The 26,489-nt window shown below is 48.6% G+C and overlaps 1 protein-coding gene across 2 annotated transcripts in view; it reads right to left on the bottom strand.

Moving 5' to 3' along the window:
- ARL3 (ADP ribosylation factor like GTPase 3) overlaps positions 1-26,489 on the bottom strand; it is a 48,136-nt gene that overhangs the window by 20,598 nt on the left and 1,049 nt on the right. Inside the window, exons 2-3 of one of the 2 annotated variants that reach the window (XM_055119123.1) lie at positions 13,103-13,246; positions 6,588-6,704 (exon numbers count right to left, since the gene is read on the bottom strand). In XM_055119123.1, coding sequence (XP_054975098.1) covers positions 6,588-6,704; positions 13,103-13,246 — 261 coding nt within the window. Of the gene's footprint in view, positions 1-6,587; positions 6,705-13,102; positions 13,248-26,489 lie in introns of both variants that reach the window. The other variant, XM_055119124.1, reaches the window with a different exon arrangement.

The raw sequence follows: 26,489 nt of genomic DNA, 5'->3' as shown, positions 1-26,489 counted from the left end.
CAAACAAACAAAAAAAACCAAAAACTGAAAACACATAAACTAAACAGCAAGAATCATAAAAAGTCAAACATTCATGGTGTTTTGACTGATCTTCAAACAGGAGGGCCAGGGATATGGGTCAGCGGTAAAGCACTTGCTTTGCACGTGTAGGCCCTGAGTTTGATCCAGGCACCCAAACAAAGAACTTCAGAGGCTGAAGCGTGAAACGGGCAGGCATGAGGCCCTGAGTCCGACTCCTGACATCAAATGTCCTCTTCAAGGACCATCTAGAGCAGCTCAGTACTGACAGGTTTGAACAATGGTGGGCAGAGTAGCACTGGTAGAGGGTTTGGAGCACCCCCCTCCCCCAAAAAAACAAACAAACAGGGGCTGGAGTGAGAGCACAGCGGGTAGGGCGTTTGCCTTGCACGCAGCCGACCTGGGTTCGATTCCCAGCATCCCATATGGTCCCCTGAGTACCACCAGGGGTAATTTCTGAGTGCAGAGCCAGGAGTAACCCCTGTGCATCGCCAAGTGTGACCCAAAAAGAAAAAAAAAAAAAAAGACCAAACAGGGCTGAAGCGATAGCACAGCGGATAGGGCGTTTGCCTTGCACTCGACCCACCCGGGTTTGATTCCCAGCGTCCCATATGGTCCCCCAGCACCACCAGGAGTAATTCCTGAGTGCAGAGCCAGGAGTAACCCCTGTGTATCACTGGGTGTGACCCGAAAAGAAAAAAAAAAAGACCAAACAAACCAAGCCAGTATGAACTTCTAAAATTCAAATTTCGCAAATCTCAAATTTTTATTATCCATGCTAGTCAGAAAGATGCTACAAGGAAAGTCAATTCACGAATCTTTGCAACTGCCTTGAAATTCTGTTTTTTTTTTTTTTTTTGACATGCCTGGCTGACCTCAGGGCTCGCACTCGGCTCTGTGCTCAGGGGGGGCCATCTGGGGTGTTGGGGATTGAACTCGGGTTGCCTGCATGTAAGGCAAGTGCCATAAACCTGTACTATCTCCCTGGCTGTGCCCTGAAGTTCTTATCTGATTGTGGGAGGAAGGCCTAGAAATTAAAGACATTTCTGGTGAAGCTGGGCCATTCAGGCCTAGCCAGAGACTGCTGACCCAGCTCTTTGCGTCTCTGGCTCTGGGTTGTCTCCCTCCTGCTGCCCCCTTTTGGCCGTTTTACTGCTCCTAAGTGTCACTCCATCAGAGGGCTAAGCAGACACAAGAGATGACACTAACAAGTGTGGCTCTTCAGTGGCAGCTGGAGCAAATGTCCAAGGGGAGCCTGAAACTGTGACAAATGTGATTTCTGGGTAACTTCTAGTTTTTGATTATTTGTTTTCTAATAGTACTGATGCTCAAGGTTTACAGAGAAATAATGAAAGAGATGAATGTTCGAGATCTATCTCACTTAAAACGAAATGTTTTGGGAGGCCAGAGCAATAGTACAGTGGGTAGGGCATTTGCCTTGCATGCGGCCAACCCAGGTTCAATTCCTGGCATCCCATATGGTCCCCAAGCATTGCCAGGATTAATTCCTGAGTGCAAAGTCAAGGAGTCACCCCTGAACATCGCCAGGTGTGGCCCCCAAACCAAAATAAATGAATAAATAAATAAGTTAAAAAAATGTTTTGAGGCCTGAGAGATGCTACAGTGGGCAGGGTGCTTGTCTTGTGTGCGGCTGATCTGGTTCGAACCCTAGAATCCCATATGGTCACCGGAGCCTACCAAGAATGATCCCTGAGTGCAGAACCAGGAGTGAACCCTGAGAACCACTGGTATGGCCCCCAAAAAAGACCAAATAAAAAGTGTTTTATTTATTTATTTTGGTTGGGGGCCATACCCAGCAGTGCTTTAGCTTACTCATGGTTCTCCACTCAGGGACCACTTGGGATGCTGGGGATTGAACCTGAGTCGGACACGTATAAGCAAGAGCCTGACCTGCTGTACTATCTCTCTGGCCCCACAACTCAAGTTTTATTTATTATTGTGAGCTCCCCCAAGTTAATAAAGCTGAGTGTCATCTTCCCTGAGAATAATTTTGATTCTCTTAGGACTTCTCCTAACTCTCTCAAGAATTGTCCTGGGAAAGTAGGGCAGCTGGGAGGCCTCAAGCATCATCCCCCACGGGCCAAGCATCATCCCCAGTGGCACTGTCATTTGGGACCCCTGGTTCCACAACCAAGTGTGTGCAAACACTGGAGCTGTATGCAGACTGGCACACACATGTGCATATACCTCGGCCAAGTGTGTAATCTTCCAATCCTCACAGAACAGTAACAGGGGAGAAGAAAAGAAAAAGAAAACATTAAAAAGATAAAAGATGTTGGGACTAGAGCGATAGCACAGCGGGTAGGGCGTTTGCCTTGCACGTGGCCAACCTGGGTTCGATTCCCAGCATCCTATGGTCCCCCGAGCACCGCCAGGAGTAATTTCTGAGTGCAGAGCCAGGAGTAACCCCTGAGCATCACCAGGTGTGACCCCAAAAAAGAAAAAAAAAAGATAAAAGATGGTGATGAACAATCTTTTTCTATAAGGTAGGAGGTACTCTATTTTAGTTTTGTTTTGGAGTCAACCCAGTGGTGCTCAGGGCCCAAACCCTGGTGGCACCCAGGGAACCGTATGTGGTGTGGAGAGTCAAACCCAGGTTGGCCACGTGCAGTGCAAGTGCCTTGCGCCCTGGACTACCTCCCTGGCCCGAGGAGATGTTTCAGGTTTTGTGGCCCGTACGTTCTTTCATAGCTTTTAATCTTTGCTCCTGTAGTGCAAAAGCAGCCACAGGAAACAGGCAAACAAAAGAACACAGCTGTGTCATGGCACAAGTTCATTTATGGACACTGAAATCTGTTTGATGTTTGTTTTGTTTCTGGGTCACATCCGGCTGTGCTTGGGGCTTGCTCCTGGCTCTGCTTTCAGGGATCACTCCTGGTGGGGCTTGGGGGACCATACGAGGTGCCAGGGATCAAATCCGGGGCAGTCACGTGCAAGGCAAGTAACCTACTCGCTGTATTATCTCTCTAGCCCCATATGGACACTAAAATTTGAATTACATATCTATCACTTTTATGTGTTGTGAGATCTTATTTTTGATTCTTTTCATTCATGTAAAAATTAAAAAAAAAAACAATAACTACAGGGCATGGGGATATGGCTCAAGTGGTAGATCACAGGATTTTTGTGTTCAGGGCCCCTGGCCTCATCCCTGGCACTGTGTGGACCCCTGAGCACCTTTGAGTGACTTTGGTGGTCCCCTCAGCCTGCCTGGCACCTGGGAAAACTTGAAATATAAGAAATAAGGCCTGGGGAGATAGGACAGCAGGCTGGGCGCTTGTCTTGCATGCCACTGATCCAGGTTCGATCCTGGCCTCCCATGTGTTTGGCTGAGCACTGTCAGGAGTGACTCTTGAGTACAGAGACAGGAGTAAACCCTGAGCACTGCCGGGTGTAGCCTCCAAACAAAGCAAAAAAAAAAGAAAAAAGAAAAAATATATAAGAAATAGCTTCAGGGAGAGACAGTGCAAAGGCTGGGTGCTTGTTTTGTGTGGTGGATGGAGTTTTTTTTTTTTTTTTTGCTTTTTGGGTCACACCTGGCGATGCACAGGGGTTACTCCTGGCTCTGCACTCAGGAATCACCCCTGGCCGTGCTCAGGGGACCATATGGGATGCTGGGATTCGAACCCGGGTCGGCCGCGTGCAAGGCAAACGCCCTACCCGCTGTGCTATCGCTCCAGCCCCTGGTGGATGGAGTTTTGACCCCTGGCGCCTCAGAAGGTCTCTCTCTTTTTTCATTTATTTTTTGGCTTTTGGGGTCACACCCAGTGATGCACAGGGATTATTTCCTGGCTTTGCACTCAGGAATTACCCCTGGTGGTGCTCGGGGGACCATATGGGATGCTGGGAATTGAACCAGGTCGGGATGCGTGCAAGGCAAACGCCCTACCCGCTGTGCTATTGCTCCAGCCCCTCAGAAGGTCTCTTCAACACGCCAGGAGTGATTCCTGAGCACAGGTGGCCTAGACCCTACCTCTGACCCCACCTCTCTAAAAAAAAACAAAACAAAACACAACTAACCAGACCAGAGAGAGAATAAGGTGGAAGGAACTTGCCTTGCAAGCTACAGACACTAGCTCTAGCCTGAGCACCACACATGGTCCTGAGAGCACCACAGGAATAGCTCAAAATCCTCAGCACCCCCTTAACCCCACCCCCAAATCAAAGAAATATAAAAATGAGGAAAAAGCCGCCTCTAGTGTACAGGTATACAGTACAGGGAGGCGGCGGGCCAGCTGCCGGCGCTGCTCCAAAGCAGTACTCCAGCACCCCAGAGAGAACTGGTGGGAAGCAAGCAGGCAACTACGTGCGTCAAGCCCCGGTCCTGCCGTGCTGGCGGTGTGCAGCCTGGTGGAACAGGTCTTCTCGGTCACAGCGGACACTATCAGACACCGACAAGCACACGCAGCCCCACAACCACCGCCACTTCAAGCTGCTCCAGGCTGGCACGCAGCGGGAGGCCTGAGAGTCGGAGCCGGGGAATCAGCGGCTGCCCAGAACCTGTTGAGTCTCAAGCAACGCTGGAAAGCAATGAAAGTCTGACTCTGAGTCCAGGTGTCTGTGGCGACAGCTGGGTGATGGAGCCGGAGGAAACTCCATGAGGCTGTTCTGATCTGTCCTTTGTTGCATGCCACGTTATTCCTGGGCGCCTCGGTTAATGAGAAATACGGGGGAAAGAGCCCTATGACTGCATCCTCCCCCCCAAAAAAAATAAAAAAGACTCCAAATCAGAGAGTCCTAACACAGGAGTTGGGAGATGGCACAAACAGATGAGCACATACTTTGTGTGTGTGTGTGTGTGTGTGTGTGTGCGCACACACATCTGGCTATGGGCAGGGCTTATTCCAAATTGTGCTCAGAGATCACTCGTGGCAGGGACTGGGGACTCGTATGGGGTACTGGGGGTCAAAGCAGGACCGGCTGCATGTCAGGCAAGAGCCTTCCTTGCGGTACTAGTGCTCCATGCTTGAGTGCATGCTTTTGCATGTGGGCGCCATGGGCTGACCCATGGACTACTGGGGGCACCCACCCAGCTCTGCTCAGGGGGTAGCTCCCGAGACTGCTGAGTGAGGCCCCAAAAGAGCAAGGTACAAACCTAGGAAGGAGTGGTAACTACCCTGGGCCATCTCCCGCGGTGCGCGGTGAGCCTGAGGAGCGCTGGGGAGAGAACCCAACACCCAGCGTGCCAAGATGCCCTCGGAGCCATCTCTCCGACCTGAATTTTTCAACTAATGTGGTAGATCACCGTGGAGAGTGGTCAGTGACTCAGCAGAGTGAGAATATTTCATTCTGCAAGAAAATGCAAATTACCTTCCAAAGCAGTCATACACTGCACACCCCACCGGCAATGAATATCAGTTCAGACTGAGTTCTGGTTGCTCCACATTTTCATCAGCAATTGGCAGAGCCAGGAGTAAACCCTTAGCACAGGGTTTAAAAAACAAAAACAAATCTTTTTTTTTTTTTTTTTTTTTTGGTGAAGTGCAAGATTGAACCGGGGTTGGCCGTGTGCAAGGTGAGTGCCCACCCACCCTGCCGTTGTACTATGGCTCTGGCCAGCCTTCAACCATCTCTTATTTGAAATATTTTCAGGACTCTCACTGCCTTGGTTGCTCCCTCTGGGATGGATCTGTTGGCTTGCTTATTTGGTTTTGGGGCAACATCTGGCAGTGACCAGGAACTATTCCTGGCTTACTCCTGTGGTGCTCAAGGGACCATCCATATACGGTGCTGGGGACCCAACCGAGCCCAGCAAGGGAATAAGGGAATAAATGCCTAAGCCCCTGATATCCTTTTTTTTTTTTCCTTTTTGGGTCACATCTGGCAATGCACAGGGGTTACTCCTGGCTCTGAACTCAGGAATCACCCCTGGCAGTGCTCAGAGGACCATATGGGATGCTGGGAATTGAACCTGGGTTGGCCATGTGCAAGGCAAACGCCCTACCCGCTGTATTACTGCTCCAGCCCCCCTGATATCCTATTTTACATCTCTGTCCTCCCCTCTCTTTTTTTTTTTCTTCCTTTTTGGGTCATACCTGGTGGTGCTCAGGGGTTACTCTTGGCTCTGCACTCAGGAATTACTCCTGGTGGCGCTTGGGGGAGACCATACAGGATGCTGGGTATCGAATTTGGGTCAGCCACGTGCAAGGCAAACGCCCTGCCCACTGTACTATCACCCTAGCCCATCCCCCTTCTTTTTGGTGGTGCCAGGAACTGAACTTTTTGGTGGTACAGGCAAATATGCTACCTCTGAACTAGAATCCTGGGCCCTAGGTTTGTTGATTTACTGGTTTCTTCCTCTCCTCTGCTGCTCTCATCACTCGAGCCATGAATAAACACTTCCTCTGCCAAGGCGGCGGGGGGGGGGGGGCACAACATTGTTACTGAGCGACAGGGGAGGTTCTTGTCCAAGTTTTACAGAGCTGTTTCTCTTCCACAATCTGTAGGCTTCTGCCAGCCGAGTTCATGGAGACTAATGTCATGGCAATGGAATGGGATTTCTGATAAGCAAGAGACTATGAATTAAGTGCGCTGGGAGGCGTACTTACGAGAATGTCTGTATTTTCAAAATAATTCCTCCAGTATGGTCTGATTTTCCTCTGTCCACCAATGTCCCATACATTGAGTTTAAAACCTTGAGACTGTACACTTTTGATGTTGAAACCCTGTAAAAAAGAGGCAAAGGCCACCATATGTTATAAAGTTTTGAGACTGTGACGCAGGATAGCTATTCTTTTCTTATGTGGTACTCTACCAGACGTGGCACTTGAAGGAGGCACAGTGGCTCGCTCTCTGTGCCACGGGTAGAAGGAAGAAATAAATGCTCTGGCACATGCGTTTGCCTTGCATGCGGCCGGCACAGGTTTGATTCTCGGCATTCCATATGATCCCCCAAGCACTGCCAGAAGTAATTCCTGAGTGCAGAGCCAGGGGTAACCATTGAGCATTGCCAGGTATGACCCAAAAAGCAAAAAAAAGCAAAAGCAAAGGATAATCAGAAGCTGAGCACAGCTGCGTATATGGCCCCCAAACAAAAACAAAAATGAAAAGACACTGGATCACTCTTTTTGTTTGTTTGTTTTTGGGCCACTCCTGACAACTGCTCAGGGGTCACTCCTGGCTCTACACTCAGGAATTACTCCTGGTGGACCATCTGGAATGCCAGAAATTGAACCCCTGGTTGGCTGTGTGCAAGGCAAGTGTCTTACCCGCTGGACTACTGCTCCCACCCCTAGATCATTCTTGTGAGATTCTTTCATTCTTACTTTTGAAATACCTTCTCTCCCAACCCCCAAGGCCCTGTAGTTCTCTGAACATAGCTTTCAGCACTACCTTTCCCTGGCTTACTTGCCTCCGCCACTGTCCCCCTTATGTGAAAAACTGAAATAACTACCATGAATAAATACGGGCAGGGGAATGAATACTTCCAACTTTATTCAGATTCAGGCTATGAGTAAAGTTTCTAGGGCCCATTTGTTTGTCTGGAGTTCATTCCCCCATTCCCCCTTCTCATTGTTGGTTTTGGGGCCACACCCAGTAGTGCTCAGGACATGTATCTGGCTCTGTGATCCCTGGTGGTGCTTGGGGGGGACCATGTGTGGTGCTGGGAACTGAACCAGGGTCAGCCACATTCTCATGTGTTGACAGTGGTCATGTCTGACTGGCATGGTAGCTGATATCTAATTTCTCAATTTTGCTTATTTAAACTTTCTAAATTTACTACAGGGGACAGCTATTATTTTGTCTATCATAAAGCAAATAAAGAACAATAAGGGTTTTTTGTTTTTGTTTTCGGGTCATGCTTGGCGGAGCTCAGGACTTACACCTGGCTCTGTGCTCAAGGACCAGTCCTGGCAGGGATCAGGGATCAGGGGACCATATGGGGTGCTGGGGATAGAATCTGGCTTGGGTGCACCTAAGGCAAGCACCCTACCTGCTGTACTATCACCACTCTGGCCCCTGATTTTGTTGTTGTTGTTGTTGTTTGTTTGTTTTTTTTTTTTTTTGCTTTTTTTGGGTCACACCTGGCAATAGCACAGGGGTTACTCCTGGCTCTGCACTCAGGAATTACCCCTGGCCATGCTCAGGGGACCATATGGGATGCTGGGATTTGAACCCGGGTCGGCCGCGTGCAAGGCAAACACCCTACCCGCTGTGCTATCTCTCCAGCCCCTGTTTGTTTTTTTTTTAATGTGAACTGGAGCGATAGCACAGAGGGTAGGGCATTTGCCTTGTACGTGGCTGACCCGGGTTCGATTCCTCCATCCCTCTCGGAGATCCCGGCAAGCTACCGAGAGTATCCCGCCCGCACGGCAGAGCCTGGCAAGCTACCTGTGGCGTATTCGATATGTCAAAAACAATAACAACAAGTCTCACAAGTCTCACCAGGAGACGTTACTGGTGCCTCCTCGAGCAAACTGATGAACAACGGGACTGGACGACAGTGCTACAGTGCTTTTTAAATGTAGGAGTACTGCTATTTATTCAGCCACTGATTAAGCTGACTGAAGTAGGCATGAACTGCACATTTTTTTTTTTTTTTTTGCTTTTTGGGTCACACCTGGCGATGCACAGGGGTCACTCCTGGCTCATGCACTCAGGAATCACTCCTGGTGGTGCTCAGGGGACCATATGGGATGCTGGGAATCGAATCCGGGTCGACCGTGTACAAGGCAAACGCCTTACCCGCTGTGCTATTGCTCCAGCCCCTGCACATTTTTTTAAATTGAATATCCATGAGCTAGACCATTACAAAGCTGTTTATGATTGGGTTTCAGTCATACAATGATCTAACACCCATCCTTCCACCAGTGTTTATTTCCCACCACCAATGTCTCTGTTTCCCTCCCACAATCTCCCAATACCCCATCCCCTGCCCCCAGCCTGCCTCTATGGTAGGCACTTTCCTTCTTTCTCCTTTTCCTTTTGTGCATTATGGTTTGCAATACAGATACTAAGAGGGCATCATGTTTGTTCAGGGCGTTCAGTATTTATATCAGAAAGGGAAGACTGGAGCAGCTTTTTAACTGGGTGGCAGCTCTGGAGTGTGGATGTGACCGCCAGGGCTTCTGGAAATACAGGGAGGTGGGGGGAGGTAGCCCACCCTGACCCACCCCCAAAGAAACATGGAGATTTCAGTCACAAAACCCACCACCCAAATTTTCAGCAGATTCTATCTTGAGGTCCTTTCTGAGGCGGTGGAGTCCAGTCAGGGGCATGGTGGTGATTTTGGATTATGGAAGCAAGAGGCTGTTGGGGGCTCTGTTTGAGTCAGCACCAGGCTGACCTGCCTGCCTCTGATTTACCCCAGTCTGTTCAGCCTTGCGCGGGTCTGAGATTAACTGCGGCTTTTGATCTCTTTCGAGATTTATTTATGGGTCTCTGGAGCAAGGCCGATAAATGAGTTTGTGTAGCTGAGCCAGAGGTGGTTTGTGGGTGTGGCTCCCACATACCTAACTTTTAGCAGTTTTAATTTCTCGGGAAACTTGGTCCCACGTTGTTGGGGTCTGGTCAGAGGCAGAGGCAATTCTGAAGCATCAGGACAGACAGAAGGCACCATCAGGCTGCTGATGCACTCGCCCCTTGGGTACAGGTTGACCTGCTGATGGCCCTGTACCCCCACCTTTTTCTTTCTTTCTTCTTTCTTTTTTTTAAATAACTGACACCTTGATGTAATGTAACTGCAGAGTTAGGAGTAGGCCTTGGGTGTGGCCCTCCCAAACAAACCAAAACATAGCAAAAAATAAACCCCACCCAGAACTTACTCCTCACCCAGTACGCTTAAGAGCCCGAGGACCTGAGCTGGCAGGCTGAGCCCTCACTGGCGCACAGCCGGCGTGCGAGGAGGGAGGCCCACGTTCAAGGGGCTCCTGAAAGTCAGAGCCCATCTCCGACTGAAGACAAAAACAAAAACAAAGCCCGGCCCTTCTGATTCTGGCAGAAAGGCTGACACCCTAATACATGTTTTCAGTCCTTCCAGGCTAGACTACTGTAATTTGCACCTCCTTAGGCTATACATTAAATTTGTTCAGAGTCTGTAAAATTGCTCATTTTAGGAGCAGCTGAAACGAATTTTCTGCAGGGAGGTGTGTACCAGGCGGGCTCAGGGGCCGTGAAGTGCATGCACGGCCACCGGAAGCTCACACGGAGCGCCTTGCAGTCCGGGACAGGAAACGCTAAGGAACTGTGATGTGGCTAAGACCCCGCCCGCTCAAGCCCTGCAGGGTGTCCTAGAGCGGAGGAGCGCCCAGGGGTGCCACCTGCCTTGCAGGCTTGAGGCCAAGTCTGTGGGGATGCCCCAGGGCCACATGTGTGTGGACTCCAGTGCACCACAATGAGGCCGTGCAAACGCCCCCACTGAAGTGTGTGCCCTGCAGGTGTAAGGTCTCAGGTTCACTCCCCAGAACCACTGGGTATGACCCGGAGCACCACTGGGTGTGGCCAACAAGACAATGAAAAAAGTTAAATTTAGAAATGTGTTATAAAACAAACAGTTAACCCAGGGTGCTGGAGGGAGAGGACAGCGGGTAGGGTGCTTGCCTTGCATGCGCTGACCTGGGTTCAACCTCTGGCACCACATCTGGTCCCCTGAGCATCGCCAGGAGTGATTTCTGAGTGCAGAGTCAGGAGTAAGCCCTGGGTGTGGCCCCAAAACAAAACAAACATAGCAAAAAAATCCTAAAACAACAACAACAACAACAACAAAACCCCACCACTAACTGGGGCGGAATCATAGTACAGTGGGAAAGGCGCATGTCTTGTACATGACTGACCTGGGTTTGATCCCTGGCACCTCATATGTCTCCCAGCCACGCCAGGAGTGACACCCTGAGCACTGCCAGGGATGACCCCCCCAAAATAAACAAACATAATATAAAAAAACAGGGGCTGGAGTGATAGCACAGCGGGTAGGGCATTTGCCTTGCACACAGCCGACCCAGGTTCGATTCCCAGCATCCCATATGGTCCCCTGAGCATCGCCAGGGGTAATTCCTGAGTGCATGAGCCAGGAGTAACCCCTGTGCATCGCCAGGTGTTACCCCAAAATAAATAAATAAATAAAAAAACAATCATTTTAACCCTTCCTGCCTCCTTCCCCTTGTGTTGAAGTACTGGGATGGTCAGGGGTCACACACACGCCGGCTGAGGTGCTGCCCGAGGGTTGCACACTGTGGGGTCCACACACCGGCTCGCCAAGCATCATGCCCTTAGGCCGTGAGGCTCACAGGTGCCCCTGGTGACCACTCACTCTGTGATGGTCCTCACACCGAGCTGCAATGTGGCTTGGAAACACTCGCAGCCCAGGAAGAGATCCCAGACAATGTAGGGTGTCACCCCGGTAACTGAACTCAAGGCCTCATGCAAGCCTCAGCCACTGAGCTATTCCCCCAGGCTCTATTTTATTTTTCTCTTTTGGTTTTGGGTCACAACTGGCTGTGCTCAAGGCTCATTCCTGGCTCTGCACTGGGGGCTCCCTCCTGGCAGGGCTCGAGGTGAGGGGGAGGGTGGGAAGAGGGACTAGCTGAGGTGTCGGGGACAGGACCTGCAAGGCAAGCAAGCGCCTCACTTGCACGCTGTTCTATCACTCCAGCCCCCAGGCCCCCTTTTAATCTTCTGTTCTGTCCTGTGGCTACACCCAGTGGTATTCAGGCACCACTCCTGGTTTGGTGCTGAGGGCTGCTCCCAGCAGTGCTGGGCACCACGAGATGCTGAAGGTGAAACTCAGGACTCCTACATGCAAAGGACATGCTCTAGCCCACCCAGCGATCTCCCCGTCCCACACTTTAATCATTTTATATTTATTTATTTATTTATTTATTTTTGCCCTTTTTTTTTTTTTTTTTTTTGCTTTTTGGGTCTCACCCGACGATGCACAGGGGTTACTCCTGGCTTTGCACTCAGGAGTTACTCCTGGCGGTGCTCAGGGGACCATATGGGATGCTGGGGATCGAACCCGGGTTGGCCGAGTGCAAGGCAAACGCCCTACCCGCTGTGCTATAGCTCCAGCCCCTTTGCCTTTTTTTTTTTTTTTTTTTGGGTCACACCCAGCGATGCTCAGGGGTTACTCCTGGCTTTGTACTCAGGAATTACTCCTGGCGGTGCTTGGGGGAACCATATGGGATGCTGGTGATCGAACCCGGGTTGGCTGAGTGCAAGGCAAACGCCCTACCTGCTGTGCTATCGCTCTGGCCCCTATTTTTATTTTTAAAAATATGTATTTTATTATTATTTTTTGCTTTTTGGGTCACACCCAGCGATGCTCAGGGGTTACTCCTGGCTCTGCACTCAGGAATTACTCCCGGCGGTGCTTGGGGGACCATATGGGATGCCGGGGATCGAACCTGGGTCAGCCGCAAGGCAAACGCCCTACTGCTGTACTATCGGTCTGGCCCCCCCTCCCCCCCGCTTTAGTCTATTTAGATTATTACTATAAAGCATATAGTAATAATCAGTCCTGGGCCAGAGAGGCAGTCCCAGAGTTAAGGGACTTGCCTCGCGTGCACCTGACTCTGGTTTGAGCCCTGGCACTGCATGGGCCTCTGAGCACAATCAGGAGACAGAGCACAGAGCAGGGAGTAGTTACCGAGTGTTCCAAATACTCCTTCCCCCTAAAAAGTCAATCTCTACCACCCTCCCCCTCGAGCCCTGGGACTCCACTGCTCCATTTTCTGTCCATGCATTTGAGCACTGTCCATGAATGAAGTCTCGATACATGTTTTGAAGTTTCCGATTATTTTAAAACTGTATACACTTCTTTTTTTTTGTTTGTTTGATTTTGTTTTAGGGCCACACCTGGTGATGCTCAGGGGTTACTCCTGGCTCTGCACTCAGGAGCCACTACCGGGCTCAGGGAACCATAAGGGATGTTGGAGATTGAACCTGGGTTGGCCATGTGCAAGGCAAGTGCCCTACCCTCAGTACTATCTCTCCGGCCCCTAAAACTGTACACGCTTCTCAGGTACGAAACTTGGAACTGCACAAAAGCATTTCCCAGGTTCCCGTTCATATTGCTGGGATCATCTTTTCTTGGGCTACACAGCGCAGGGGTCAAGGCAGTTCTCACCTGTGTAGGTGTGATGTGGCTGATGTCCTCAGATGCAAGCTGCTTCAGGAGAGTGGTCTTGCCAGCATTATCCAAGCCCAGGAGAAGGATTCTCACCTCCTGGTCCGGTGCACTTTTCAGTTTGCGCAGAATTGAGAGCAAGCCCTTGAGCAACCACAGAGAAGGGAGATTACTAGAGGAGCACAGGCGCTGGCGTTGCTGGGTGTCAGAACAGCTCCTACTGGAAAAAAGATCCCTGGTGGTGGAGCCTTATGGTATTATAGCCTAGTCTGAGGTCGTTTATTCCATCTCCTACCCTCTCTCTAGACTTCAGCCGATGTGCTGAAATGTTCAGACACTCAGTTGATACCATGGCGTATTGCTGCTTCTATTAGCTTTATTTTATTTTATTTTTTGGTTTTTTTTTTTTCTTTTTGGGTCACACCCAGCGATGCTCAGGGGTTACTCCTGGCTTTGCACTCAGGAATTACTCCTGGCGGTGCATGGGGGACCATATGGGATGCCGAGGATCGAACCCGGGTCAGCCGCATGCAAGGCAAACGCCCTCCCCGCTGTGCTATTACTCCGGCCCCCTCTATTAGCTTTAGAGGTCACCCCAAATCTCTTGGGGGAATGAAATACTGCCCAACACCTGTTCCCCCTTTTTTTTTGGCTGGGGGGGGTCACATCTGGCGATACTCAGGGGTTACTTCTGACTCTGCACTCAGGAATTACTCCTGGCGATGCTCAGAGGACCATGTGGGAGGCCAAGGCCCAGGTCAGCTGCGAGGAAGGCAAGCGCCTTACCCTCTGCAAATCGTCCCAGCCCCTGCCCAACACCTGTTCCTAAAGCTCTTTATATATACTCAGAGTGTAGCATGCATCACGCCAGATTATTGGTAATTGAATTTTGCATCTTTCTCCTTTCAGAGAAAGAAGTTTCCTGCCGGTAAGGACTGCAGTCTCTGTCTTTCACGGTGTCTGGTACTAATTTGGTAAAACAGGTTAACAGTTGTTGAATTAAACAGACTTCTCAAAGCACGTTAATACAATTTCTGGGGGAAAAGGGGTTTGGGCCACATGCGGCACAGCTCAGGGGTACTCCTGAACATGTACTGTGCATGCAAGAGGTCCAGGTTTGATCCCCGTATGGCATGTTCCTTGAGCACAGTTGGGAGCAACCCCTGAGCAAGGGCAGGGAATAGTCCCTGAGAATCTCCAGGTGTGACGCCAAAACCACACACACACACACACACACACACACACACACACACACACACACACACACACACACACACACACCCCACACACAATCTAATCTCCCAAGCATAAAGTTTTTTGAACTGAATCTAAGAATTATATAAAAGGATTTTATACGTACATACATATTTTTGTTGTTGCTGTTGTTCTTTTTTTTTTTCTTTTTGGCTTTTTGGGTCACACCCAGCGAGGCACAGGGGTTACTCCTGGCTCATGCACTCAGGAATTACTCCTGGCGGTGCTCGGGGGACTACATGTGATGCTGGGAATCAAACCAGGGTCGGCCGCGTGCAAGGCAAACACCCTACCCCCTGTGCTATTGCTCCAGCCCCTGTTCTTCTTTAGGGGCCACATTCAGTGCTTCCTTCCTGGCTTTTTTGGGTTTTGTTTTGTTTTGCTTTGAGGCCATAACAGGTGATACTCAGGGCTTACTCCTGGCTCTGCACGAAGTTATTACTCCTGGTGTGGAATAATTTGTAAATGTGGTATTTCGGGAGCCATGTGGGATGTTGTGGATCAAACCCGAGTTGACCTCATGTAAGGCAAATGCCCTACTTGCTATACTATCACTCCGGCCCTTCCTCCTGGTGGTGAGCTCAGGGATCACTACTAGCAGTGCTTGGGGGACCACAGGTGGTACTGGAAATCAACCTGGGTCGTCTGTGTGCAAGGCAAGGAAGGACCTTACCTGTTGTTTTATCTCTCTGCCCCAAAATGATTTTATATATCTATATATATTTATTTTTGTATAAATTCATTTATATAAATATAAATATATGTGTACTTGCACTACAATAGGCAATAATTCAAACTAGCATGTTCCCAATAATAATTTTATAAAATAATTCTCAACAATTGGGGTTTTTAGACCATGATAGACAAATAAGCATAATCATTAAGAATTCCTCAGTAAGGCTCTTGCTTTGCACGTGGCCAAGCCAGATTTGACTCAGATTTGAACATCACAAATGCTCTCCTGAGACCAGCAAGAAGTGGTCCCTGGGGCTGGAGCGGTATTACAGCAGGTAGGGCATTTGCCTTGCACGAGGCTGACCCGGTTTCGAATTCCAACATCCCATAGGGTCCTCTGAGCACTGCCAGGGGTAACTCCTGAGTGCAGAGCCAGGAGTAACCCCTGTGCATCACCAGGTGTGACCCAAAAAACAAAACAACAACAAAAAAAAGAAGTGGTCCCTGAGCACAGAGCCCTGAGCACTTTTCCAGGTGTAGCATTAGAACAATAGCAATAATAACAACAACAAAATCTAACTTTCTTGCCTGACACATCCCTTCCGTTGCTTGTAGCTGACTCAGGTTCATCTCTGGCACAGCAGATGGTCCTCTGGTCCCAGGGCCACACCAGGAGTGATCCCCATGCCAAAAAAAAAAAGTCCTTCTTGCCTCAGAGACTGTTTACCACGTCTAGCTCTGTATTTGCACTGACTTGCCAAGGATCACACTAATCTCCTCAGTCTCAATGTTTCCAGCAATAAAGTGGAATGTGTAGTTTAAGACAGAAAGGCAAATTCTATACCAAAATATTTGGGGAAGAGAAACTGAGCAGATTCGGAAAAAGGGAAACAAAAGATAGGCAGATTTAAAAGTAAATAACATGGGGCTGGAGCGATAGCACAGCGGGTAGGGCGTTTGCCTTGCACGCGGCCGACCCGGGTTCAAATCCCAGCATCCCATATGGTCCCCTGAGCACGGCCAGGGGTAATTCCTGAGTGCAGAGCCAGGAGTAACCCCTGTGCATCGCCAGGTGTGACCCAAAAAGCAAAAAAAAAAAAAAAAAAATAAAATAAAATAAAATAAAATAAAATAAAAGTAAATAACATAACATCTTTCCCCCGTTGATAGTTTATATCTTACTTGGCCTTGAATTCTTTGACACCGTTCCTTTCTAAAGCTACACTTATGAGACGTCTCCCAGCTTCCATTAGCTATGTGGCCATCACTTGTTTATAATTCCACCTTTCAGAGAAGTTAAAATTAGAATTCCAAAATCCTCAAGGACTGCTGATACAAAAAGGCTAAGAACAGAGGCGATACACTGACCTACTCAGTCTGAGTTCTGATTAGACGCCCTCATTACTGCTCCCAATATGATTCCGACAACTGCAGTTTATCACATTACTGCACTAAACAACAGCACAAGTAAAATTCTCTTTTCATTATTTTTTTTCAGTCTGAGGGGTGGGGGCTCTCTAGTAGTGCTCTGGAGGCTCAAAGGCTCCAAAGGTGATTCTCCACCAACCGGGGTGGTGGTCAATGCAAGGACCCGAGGCCGCGGTGCTCCTGGGCTCTGTAGTGCTGGCAATCCCCAGGCCACCTTAGGAGTGCTGGGGGGCCTTCCAGAATGTCACTCAGTAATCTGGGGGAGTGGCGGGCACATGCTATAGGGGACTGAAGATTGAATCAGGGTCAGGGCACATACTAGGCTATCTCCCAGCCCCCCGAAGTTCTCATGTCTTATATTAGAAAGAAATCATGAGAGGGTAAATTTTTTTGTTGTTGTTGGGTTTTTTTTTTGTTTTTTTTTTTTCTTTTTGGGTCACACCCGGCAATGCACAGGGTTTACTCCTGGCTTTGCACTCAGGAATTACTCTTGGCGGTGCTCAGGGACCCATATGGGATGCTGGGAATCGAACCTGGGTCAGCCGCATGCAAGGCAAACGCTCTACCTGCTGTGCTATCGCTCTATCTCCGAGAGGGTAAATTTTCTATGATGTATTTTCAAGGTGTTAGGCTGGAGAGATAGTATGGGAGGTGCAGGCACTTGCTTTGCACCTATGGCTCCTGAACACCACTAGGGGTCACCTCTGAGCACAGACCTAGAAATGCCCTTGAGCACCGTCAGGTGTGGCCCAAGTGCCTCTCCCCTCCTCCAACACCCTCCAGGTTCCCCTCTCAACCTCCCCTCCTCCCCAAATTAATTTCTTAGGCCAGGGACTTGTCTTGCATGTGTGAGGCCTTGGGTGGGCTCCACCCCTGGCCTCACACATGTGCACACACACATCAAGATGAATATCTTAGATTTTCCTCATGAGTGTTATTTTTTTTCTTTATTACTACTACTACTATTATATTTTTAATTTGTTTTTTCTTTTTGGGTCACACCCGGCAATGCACAGGGATTACTCCTGGCTTTGCACTCAGGAATTACTCCTGGCAGGGCTCGGAGGACCATATGGCATGCTGGGATTCAAACCCGGGTCGGCCGCATGCAAGGTAAACGCCCTACCTGCTGTGCTACTGCTCCAGCCCCAACTTATTATTATTATTATTATTATTATTATTATTTTGTCACACCTGGCAATGCTCAGGGTTACTCCTGGTGGTGCTTGGGGGTACCATATGGGATGCCAGAGATTGAATTCAGGTCAGCCACACGCAAGGCAAGCATCCTGCCCACTTGTACTGTTTCTCCATCCCTCATCAGTCTTTAAAAACTCAGTAAATATAGAGCCTTGGAGGTCTGGAGAGATTGTACAGTGGGACTTGGGCTTGATCCCTGGCATCCCATATGATTTCCAGAAATCTCCAGGAATGATCCTTGAGCTCAGAGCCAGGAGAAGCACTGAGGACCACAGGGCGTGGTCCAAAAACTAAAAAAAGACTAAACACAACCAATATTCCTTCCCTCAAAAGAACACAAACAGGAGCTGGAGCGATAGTACAGTAGGTAGGGCGTTTGCCTTGCACTCGGCTGACCTGGGTTCGATTCCCAGCATCCCTGAGCACTGCCAGGAGTAATTCCTGAGTGCAGAGCCAGGAATAATCCCTGTGTATTGTGACCCAAAAAGAAAAAAGAAAAAAGAAAAAAGAAAAAAAACAAAGACCACTATAATCTAGGAGGCCTGAGATGGATCCAAGAGTTGGCCGGCAGAACTCCTCACATGCAGGAAGACAGGGTTCAATCTCCTGTGATCCCAGGGCAGCAAGATACAAGTAGACCAACACCAGCACTGCCAGGTGTGGTCCAGAAACAAAACAACAGCCAAAAACCCACTTTCTGCAGGTTGAGACTCTATATACACTCATTATATCTGAAACTGAGTAAGAGAATGTAATTTCTCTTCATCCAGCAAAGAACAGATTAAAAAAAAAAAGAAAAGAAGAAGAAGCCATTATAACTACAGCGAAACGGCATTTCCCTAATGGTTTCACAACAACACTCTGGAACCAGGGAGATCACCCAACAAGCCTCCAGCACCACTGGGTCACTGGGAGCAAGCACCACCAGGAGTGATCCTGAGCACTGAGTGCGGAGCTGCCCTCCAGCACTTCGGTATGGTCCCCAAACTCAAATAAATCATAAAATAAGAACACTTCTAACATTCCTAATGAGGAAACTCTCCTTATCTGGCAACAGTAGCATCACATGCACCTTTAGGTGCAGTTACAGAGAAATGGAAAGTTCCCTTAACATTTCCTGTACAAAAATAATAAACGGCATCTCCAGCATGGTCGGGGCAGGGCCAACGCAAGTATAACAGGGCAGCACATTTACCCAGAGCCTGAGGACAGGGACCCGGGGATTATCAGGGTTTGCTAAATAGGGAAGAGGATATTTATAGGTATTCGGATTCTGCCTGAAAGATACAAAGTAAGCTGATTTAAGGAAGAGGTTAGATAAAGCCCAGAGGGCGAGGTTGTCTGCCCCAGGCATCCTCCCATAGACGGCCTCCCCTCAGTCCTGAGCCGTGAATTTTATTATGGGTCAGAGTTTTACAGCATAAAGGCGAGGTATATGTTTTGTAAGGTATACGTGTATACGTTTGCTGTTGTGTCCATTCATTGCTTCATCACTAAACACCCATCAGATGCTCCGAGAATAGCAGTGAGCAGGACAGGTGGCTGTGGTGCTACTCCGTACACGTATCGGTACCCTCTCCATGGGGCTGGTGCTTCCCGCAGTCAAGCAAAGGCAGTTTAGGATGCCAGAATGTTCACTGCATGCAGCAAGTTGCTGATGTGTGTTTACTCAAGTCGTCTGCTCCCTGGTGGACAGAAGCGGCCTGACTCAGCCGTGAAGCATTTAAACAAACTTTTCTCCAGGCAAATCATGAATAGATGGGCTATTGCCGACAGACATTTTATCGGCCTCAAAATCAGCTTACACTCAACTCCTGGCAGAGGCCGGGTGTGCTGACGTAAAATGAGACAATCTAGGTCATTCAGAGAGAGTGGGGCGGTGAAGGAGGAGGGAGAAAGGAATGCATTGGGATATGGAAAAATACATGTGGCCAGGGGGAGCAGCCCACATTTAAATATTGAAATTAACGAAGCCACTGTCAAGTACATGCACTTCTCATAGCTAACTTAAATGAAATGGACCTATTAGTTTTTATCTCTTTAAACCACCACCACCACCACAAAAAATAAAATAGGGGGCTGGAGTGATAGTACAGCGGGGAAGGCATTTGCCTTGCATGCAGCTGACACAGGTTCCATCCCCAGCACGTGGTCCTCCGAGCACCGCTATAAGTGATTTCTGAGCGCAGAGCCAGGTGTAACCTCTGAGCATCACTGGGTGTTCTCCCCCCCCCCCCACAACCAAACCAAATCAAAATCAGGATTGCCTACAGAGACCTTGTTAATTTCCAGGAGGTCCTGTCCCTCTGATAGGAATAACCTCGGCCAAACGATCTTCTCTGACCTCATGACTCTACTACATAAACAGTTACTTGCTGAAGGACAAAATGTGGCATCTACTCAGGAAGGGTGGGTTCCCAGTTCATTACAGTCCTAATAAAAAGGGCATTATGGACTTTAGTTTCATAGAACTGTATTCAGTTTTTCTCTATGTGTGCCCTGGGCATGGTTTCATCTAGAAAATGAGACCAATGCTTATATCTTAAAAAAAAAAAAGAAAGCCAACCTCCAAACCGAAAAAAAAAAAAAAACTATGAAGAGGTTAAATGAGATGCATGTATAGCAAGGCACATAGGAGGCCTCAAAAGAGCAGTCGTGGGCTGGAGCAATAGCATAGCGGGTAGGGCGTTTGCCATGCATGCAGCTGACCCACGTTCGATTTCCAGCATCCTATATGGTCCCCTGAGCACCGCCAGGAGTAATTCCTGAGTAACTCCTGTGCATTGCCAGGTGTGACCCAAAAAGAAAAAAAAAAAGCAGTCGTGAGGGTGGGCGTGGGGGAGCAGTAGTATAGTGGGCAGGGCATGAGCTGCCCCATACCCCGGTGCCCCATATGGTTTCCCAAGCCTTGCCAGGGTACTGCTTGTGTGGCCCCCCCAGACAAACACAAAGCGAGCAGCATCTGGGGGTCTGAGAGAGTTCAGTGGGCTGAGCACATGCATGCGGGCGGCCCAGGTTCCATCCCCAGCACCACATGGTCTCCTGAGCTATGGCCCTGGGACACGGAGCCAAGAATAGTCCCTGAGCACTGCTGAGTGTTGCCCCTCATAGCCCCAAGGGGAAAAAAAAACTGCTGTTGGGTTTATTATTTGTTGTTGGACTTTTCACAGACTTTTCTCTGACTAGAAGACATAAATACTGCTGGGAACTGTGTTCAAACATTGAACACGCCTGATGGCTACTGCTGGGCCCCCACGCCCGTGAGGAACTGCTGAGGAGCTGTCCAGAACCCCATTTCTTAAGCTGTGGGTTATGATCCCATATGGGGTTGCATAACTGAACGTGGGGGTCGTGTTTTTTTTTTTTTCTTTTTGGGTAACACCTAGTGATGCACAGGGGTTACTCCTGGCTCTGCACTCAGGAATCACCCCTGGCGGTGCTCAGGGGACCATATGGGATGCTGGGAATCTAACCCGGGTTGGCCGCATGCAAGGCAAACGCCCTACCCACTGTGCTATTGCTCCAGCCCCAAGGCGGTCGTTTTAAAGTAAACGTCCTTCTGAGTTAGTATCAGTCTGTGTTTTATTTGTATATAATTTTTTTTTTTGGGTCACACCCAGCTATGCACGGGGGTTACTCCTGGCTCTGCACTCAGGAATCACCCCTGGCAGTGCTCAGGGGACCATATGGGATGCTGGGAATCAAATCCAGGTCAGCCGCATGCAAGGCAAATGCCCTACCCATTGTACTATTGCTCCAGTCCCTTGTATATACTTTTATATGCCTATAGACTTGGGGTCTACAGTGCTCAGGGGCTACTCCCAGTGCTGTGCTCAGGAGTGACTCCTGTGGATGAGGGACTGGGGGTTTGAACTGGGGTCAGTGGGATGCAAGGGAAGCACGTTAACCCCTCAGGGTCTTTCCAGCCCCAGAATCATGTACATTTCTTTTCCCTTTTGGTTTTTTGGGCCACACCCAGAGGTGCTCAGAGCTTATCCAGGTTCTGTGCTCCAGGGTCACTCCTGGTAGTGCTTGGGGAGCCAAAGGTGGTGCTGGGATCAAATCGGGGTTGTGGCTAAAGTGGCCACATGCAAGGCAAGTGCCTCCCTCCTGGAATATCTTTCTGGTCATGCATATTTGGTGAGTGAAATATAAAATTTCTTGGGTGAAATAAAAATTTTTTGTTGAAAAGCTATAAAGCTATGGGTCTATGAAAGGACAGTGATTGAGGTGCTAAACTCGCTATCATCGTTGTCTTCCTCCAAAGATTTAGTAGCATAAGACGAGGCTGCAATAACTTGTTCTAAATGTTTAGGGACAATGGTGAGTTTTTGTTGCAGTATTACCAAATTAAAAAAAAAACAACTGTGTATTAGGGGCTGGAGCCATAGCACAGTAGATAGGGCGTTTGCCTTGCACGCGGCCGACCCGGGTTCGAATCCCAGCATCCCATATGGTCCCCTGAGCACCGCCAGGAGTAATTCCTGAGTGCAGAGCCAGGAGTAACCCCTGTGCATTGGCAGGTGTGACCCAAAAAACCAAAAAAAAAAAAAACAAAACAAAACAACAACAACAAAAACTGTGTATTAGTCATAGTTGGAGTTAAAAAAAAAAAAACAAATTAGGCTCTAAACTCAGGACTCATCCCTCCTTCAGTGCAGCAGGGACTCAGGTCATCCGAAATGAGACCCAGTCACATCTGTGAATGTTTAAATTCTGTGTTCTGGGGCCAGAGCCATAGTAGAATGGATAGTGTTGCCTTGCATACAGCCAACTTGGGCTCGATCCCTGGCATCACATACAGTTCTCCAAATGTAGGATAACACTGGGTTTGTCTTTTCAGCCTTGCTGCAGGGAACTTAGTTTACCTTAAAGTGATGTCCTTTCTGTATGGACTCAGGAAGACAGTGAATATTATGCTTTGTAACTTGGAAGTTGATTGACTCCAATAATATTTACCCCTGGGCATCTGCTTTCTCACTCAGTTGCCCTTAGTTCCTAGCACCCCAAAAGCAGGGTCCTGACGAGGGACTGAATGGATCCAAGGCAAGCTGTGAGCTACCCTGGTATCAAAATGGGCCAGGCCAAGCGCCATCATACTCAACTATAAGTTGAGAGCATGGTCATAGACAAATGCTGTCATAGTCCAAAAATAACGACGAGACTAGGACCCTGCTGGGGTTAGGAAGACTAACCTGGCCTGAGGACTGTGGTCTGGAATATATAGTGAATGTTCTCAGGAAGAACCAAACTTTAAGGGGGCTGGAGAGATAGCACAGCGGGTAGGGCGTTTGCCTTGCACGCGGCCGACTCGGGTTCGATTCCCAGCATCCCATATGGTCCCCTGAGCACGGCCAGGGGTAATTCCTGAGTGCAGAGCCAGGAGTAACCCCTGTGCATTGCCAGGCGTGACCCAAAAAGCAAAAAAAAAAAAAAAAAAAAAAAAAAAAGAAGAACCAAACTTTAAGTTTGATATGTCTCTTACTGTGCTCATACAGAACGACATTGCTAGAAATATTAGAAGTAGATTTACTACAACTAATTAAGTGGATTACTACTAGCTGAGGAAAGAAGAAAGCAACACACCCTGGATGGGACCCCGCCCTTATGCAGATCTCCTAGTAATCTGGAGTAATCTCCTTAGATGAGATTTTGTTAATCTCCTGGAGGAGTGGTCTTACCCCTTTTTGTTGATTTGTTAATGTTCAACCCACCTTTGTGTCACCGCTCTATGTGATTGCTATATAAACTAAGACTGTAAGAGAAGTGGAGAGAGAAGGCCAGAGAGAAGGCACAAAGCGAAAGGGAATCAGGGAGTCATTGGAGCCAGAAGCAGGGGAAAGAAAGAGCACAAAGCGAGTCAGAGGAGTCAAGAGTCAGAAGTGAGAGCTGGTCAGAGTCAGAAGTAAGAGTCACAGTCAGAAGTGAGAGCGAGAAGGGCTCCAGAGAGAGAAGCAGAAGGGGTCCGGAGAGAGAGATCAGAAGAAGAGAGATCGAAAGAGACCAGAGGAGAGTACAGAGAGTCAGAGATCCGGTCCATACACAGCAGCTCGAGAGTGCCAAACGCAAGTGGCGAGAGAGAGAGAGACAGAGAGAGAGAGAGAGAGAGAGAGAGAGAGAGAGAGAGAGAGAGAGAGAGAGAGAGCGCCACCCTGAGAGCCTGAGAATGACACATCACACATCACCCTTTCTGTGCACGCGTGCGTTTGTATTTTTTACACCCAAAAAAAACCTCCAGGAGTAATTCCTGGGCATAGAGCTAGGAATAACCCCTAAGTATTGCTGGGTATAACTCAAAAAGCAGTAAGTAAATAAATTCCACGTTCCACTTTCAGTTCTAAGAATAGTTCACACTTTGGAAGAGGAAAAAAGTGTATTCGGAAAGCCAGATAAACAATATAAAATAATTCATTTTAAGTTTGTATTCAATTTAGTCTTTTTTTTTCTTTTTGGTCACACCCAGCGATGCACAGGAATTACCCCTGGCGGAGCTCAGGGGACCATATGGGATGCTGGGAATTGAAGCCTGGTCCGCTGAGTGCAAGGCAAACGCACTACCCGCTGTGCTATTGCTCCAGCACCTCCATTTAGTCTTTTTTTGAGGGGCCACACACAGTGATGCTCAGGGATAACTCCTGGCAGCGCTCTGGGGACGATATGAGGTGCTGGTGACTTAACTGAAGCAAGGCAGGTACTTTAATCCCCTGTACTATCTCTCTGGCCCCTTTTTATTCATTAGGCAAAAAAAGCAAAATTTTTTTTTTTTTGGGTCACACCCGGCGATGCACAGGGGTCACTCCTGGCTCTGCACTCAGGAATTAACCCTGGCGGTACGCAGGGGACCATATGGGATGCTGGGAGTCGAACCCAGGTCAGCCGAGTACAAGGCAAATGCCCTATCCAGTGTGCTATCGCTCCAGACCCAAAATGGGATTTCTGTTTGATCATTCAATCCAACATTTGTGTGCAACAGTGCTGTATATATACATTGTCAACTTGTTGTGTACAATATTAATTGAAAACCAGACACATGAGCAGCGGTTAACATATTGTGGCCTGTAATTATAAATTAAACAATTATGTAATTACACAGTCCACTTCTGATAAACAAGCTAGGAAAAAAAAAATCACCCAATTCATGTGTTTCCCATCTATCACGGCATCCCCATCTCTGTTAGTTTGGCATGCCTTTTTCATTTCAACTCTAGTTATTTTCTGTATAAATATTTATGCCTGTACTCATTTGTTGAGAAAAACTTAGCCTTTAAATGGACAGCTCATGTATAAACGATTAATAAGAGGAAAACATGCAAAAATCTGTTTAGCCCGAGGTTAATAAAACTGCAATGCACCAAGTGTGAAATGGGATTGGCAACTTCAGATCAAGTAATTCTACTTCTTCAACAATCTGACAATGGAAAATCAATGAAGTTCTTTCTTTTTATCAAAATGTACTCATTGCGTAGTCTGAGCCAAGGTACAAGTATTTCATCCTTGAGGACAGACACTAGTTCCTCGTTTTACAACTGAATTGAGGAGCATAGCTATAGTACAGGGGGTAGGATGCTTGCCTCGCACATGCCCACCTGGGTTGGACCCTGGGCATCCCATATGGTCCCTGAGCACCACTGAGAATAATTCCTGAGTACAGAGCCAGGAGTAACCCTTGAGCATTGCCCAGTGTAGCACCAAAACCAAATATTTAAATAAATAAATAATACACATCAATAAGTTCAACATTTCTGAACTCAAAAAGGGACTGGAGGGGCTGGAGCAATAGTACAGCGGGTAGGGCGTTTGCCTTGCACGCGGCCGACCCGGGTTCGATTCCAGCATCCCATATGGTCCTCTGAGCACTGCCAGGGGTGATTCCTGAGTGCAGAGCCAGGAGTAACCCCTGTGCATCGCTGGATGTGACCCCCCCCAAAAAAAAAGGGACTGGAGTTTGGGATGAGACCATAATTTTCAGACCAGTTCTAGGTGGTCTTCTGCTCTTAGGTTCAAAAATCAACTCTGGGGGCTGGAGCGATAGCACAGCGGGTAGGGCGTTTGCTTTGCACGCGGCCGACCCGGGTTCGAATCCCAGCATCCCATATGGTCCCCTGAGCACCGCCAGGGATGATTCCTGAGTGCAGAGCCAGGAGTGACCCCTGTGCATCGCCGGGTGTGACCCAAAACCGCCCCCCCCCAAAAAAAAAAACCAAAAATCAACTCTGACTAGCTGGAAAAAGAGACTCCCATTTTATTCTCTCTCTCTCTCTCTCTCTCTCTCTCTCTCTCTCTCTCTCTCTCTCTCTCTCTCTCTGGTTGTTTTTTGGCCACAACAGGTGGTCCTCAGCGCTTACTCCTACTTTTGAGCTCAGGGATCACTGCTGCAGGGCTCAGGGGAGCACATTGAGTGTCAGGAGTCGAACCCGGGTTGGCCCTTCGGGCAAGACAAATGCCCTACCTGCCGTACTATTGCTCTGCTCTTCTGGTTCCCTCATATTAACTACACAGAAATCAAGTAAGAACAGGGGACGGAGCCAGCAGGCAGGGCGCTTGCCTTGCAAGCCGCTGACCCGGGTTTGCTCACCGGCATCCCATATAGTCCCCCCAGCACTACCAGGAGTAATTCCTAAGTACAGAGCCAGGAGTAACCCCTAAGAATCGCCGGGTGTGACCCCAAAAAGCCACCCCCCCAAGAAAAGATGGGACCAGAGAGAAAATCTAGGGGTTAAGGAGCTTGCCTTGCATGTGGCTGACCCCAATTTAGATCTTCAGCATCTCACATGGTCCCCTGAGTACTGCCAGGAGTAATTCCTGAGTGCAAAACCAGGAGCAACCCCTG

This window comes from Sorex araneus, chromosome 11 (assembly GCF_027595985.1).
Source record: "Sorex araneus isolate mSorAra2 chromosome 11, mSorAra2.pri, whole genome shotgun sequence".
NCBI lineage: Eukaryota > Metazoa > Chordata > Mammalia > Eulipotyphla > Soricidae > Sorex > Sorex araneus.
Note: the sequence above shows the minus strand (reverse complement) of the source record. Positions and strands in the feature narration are given on the sequence as shown.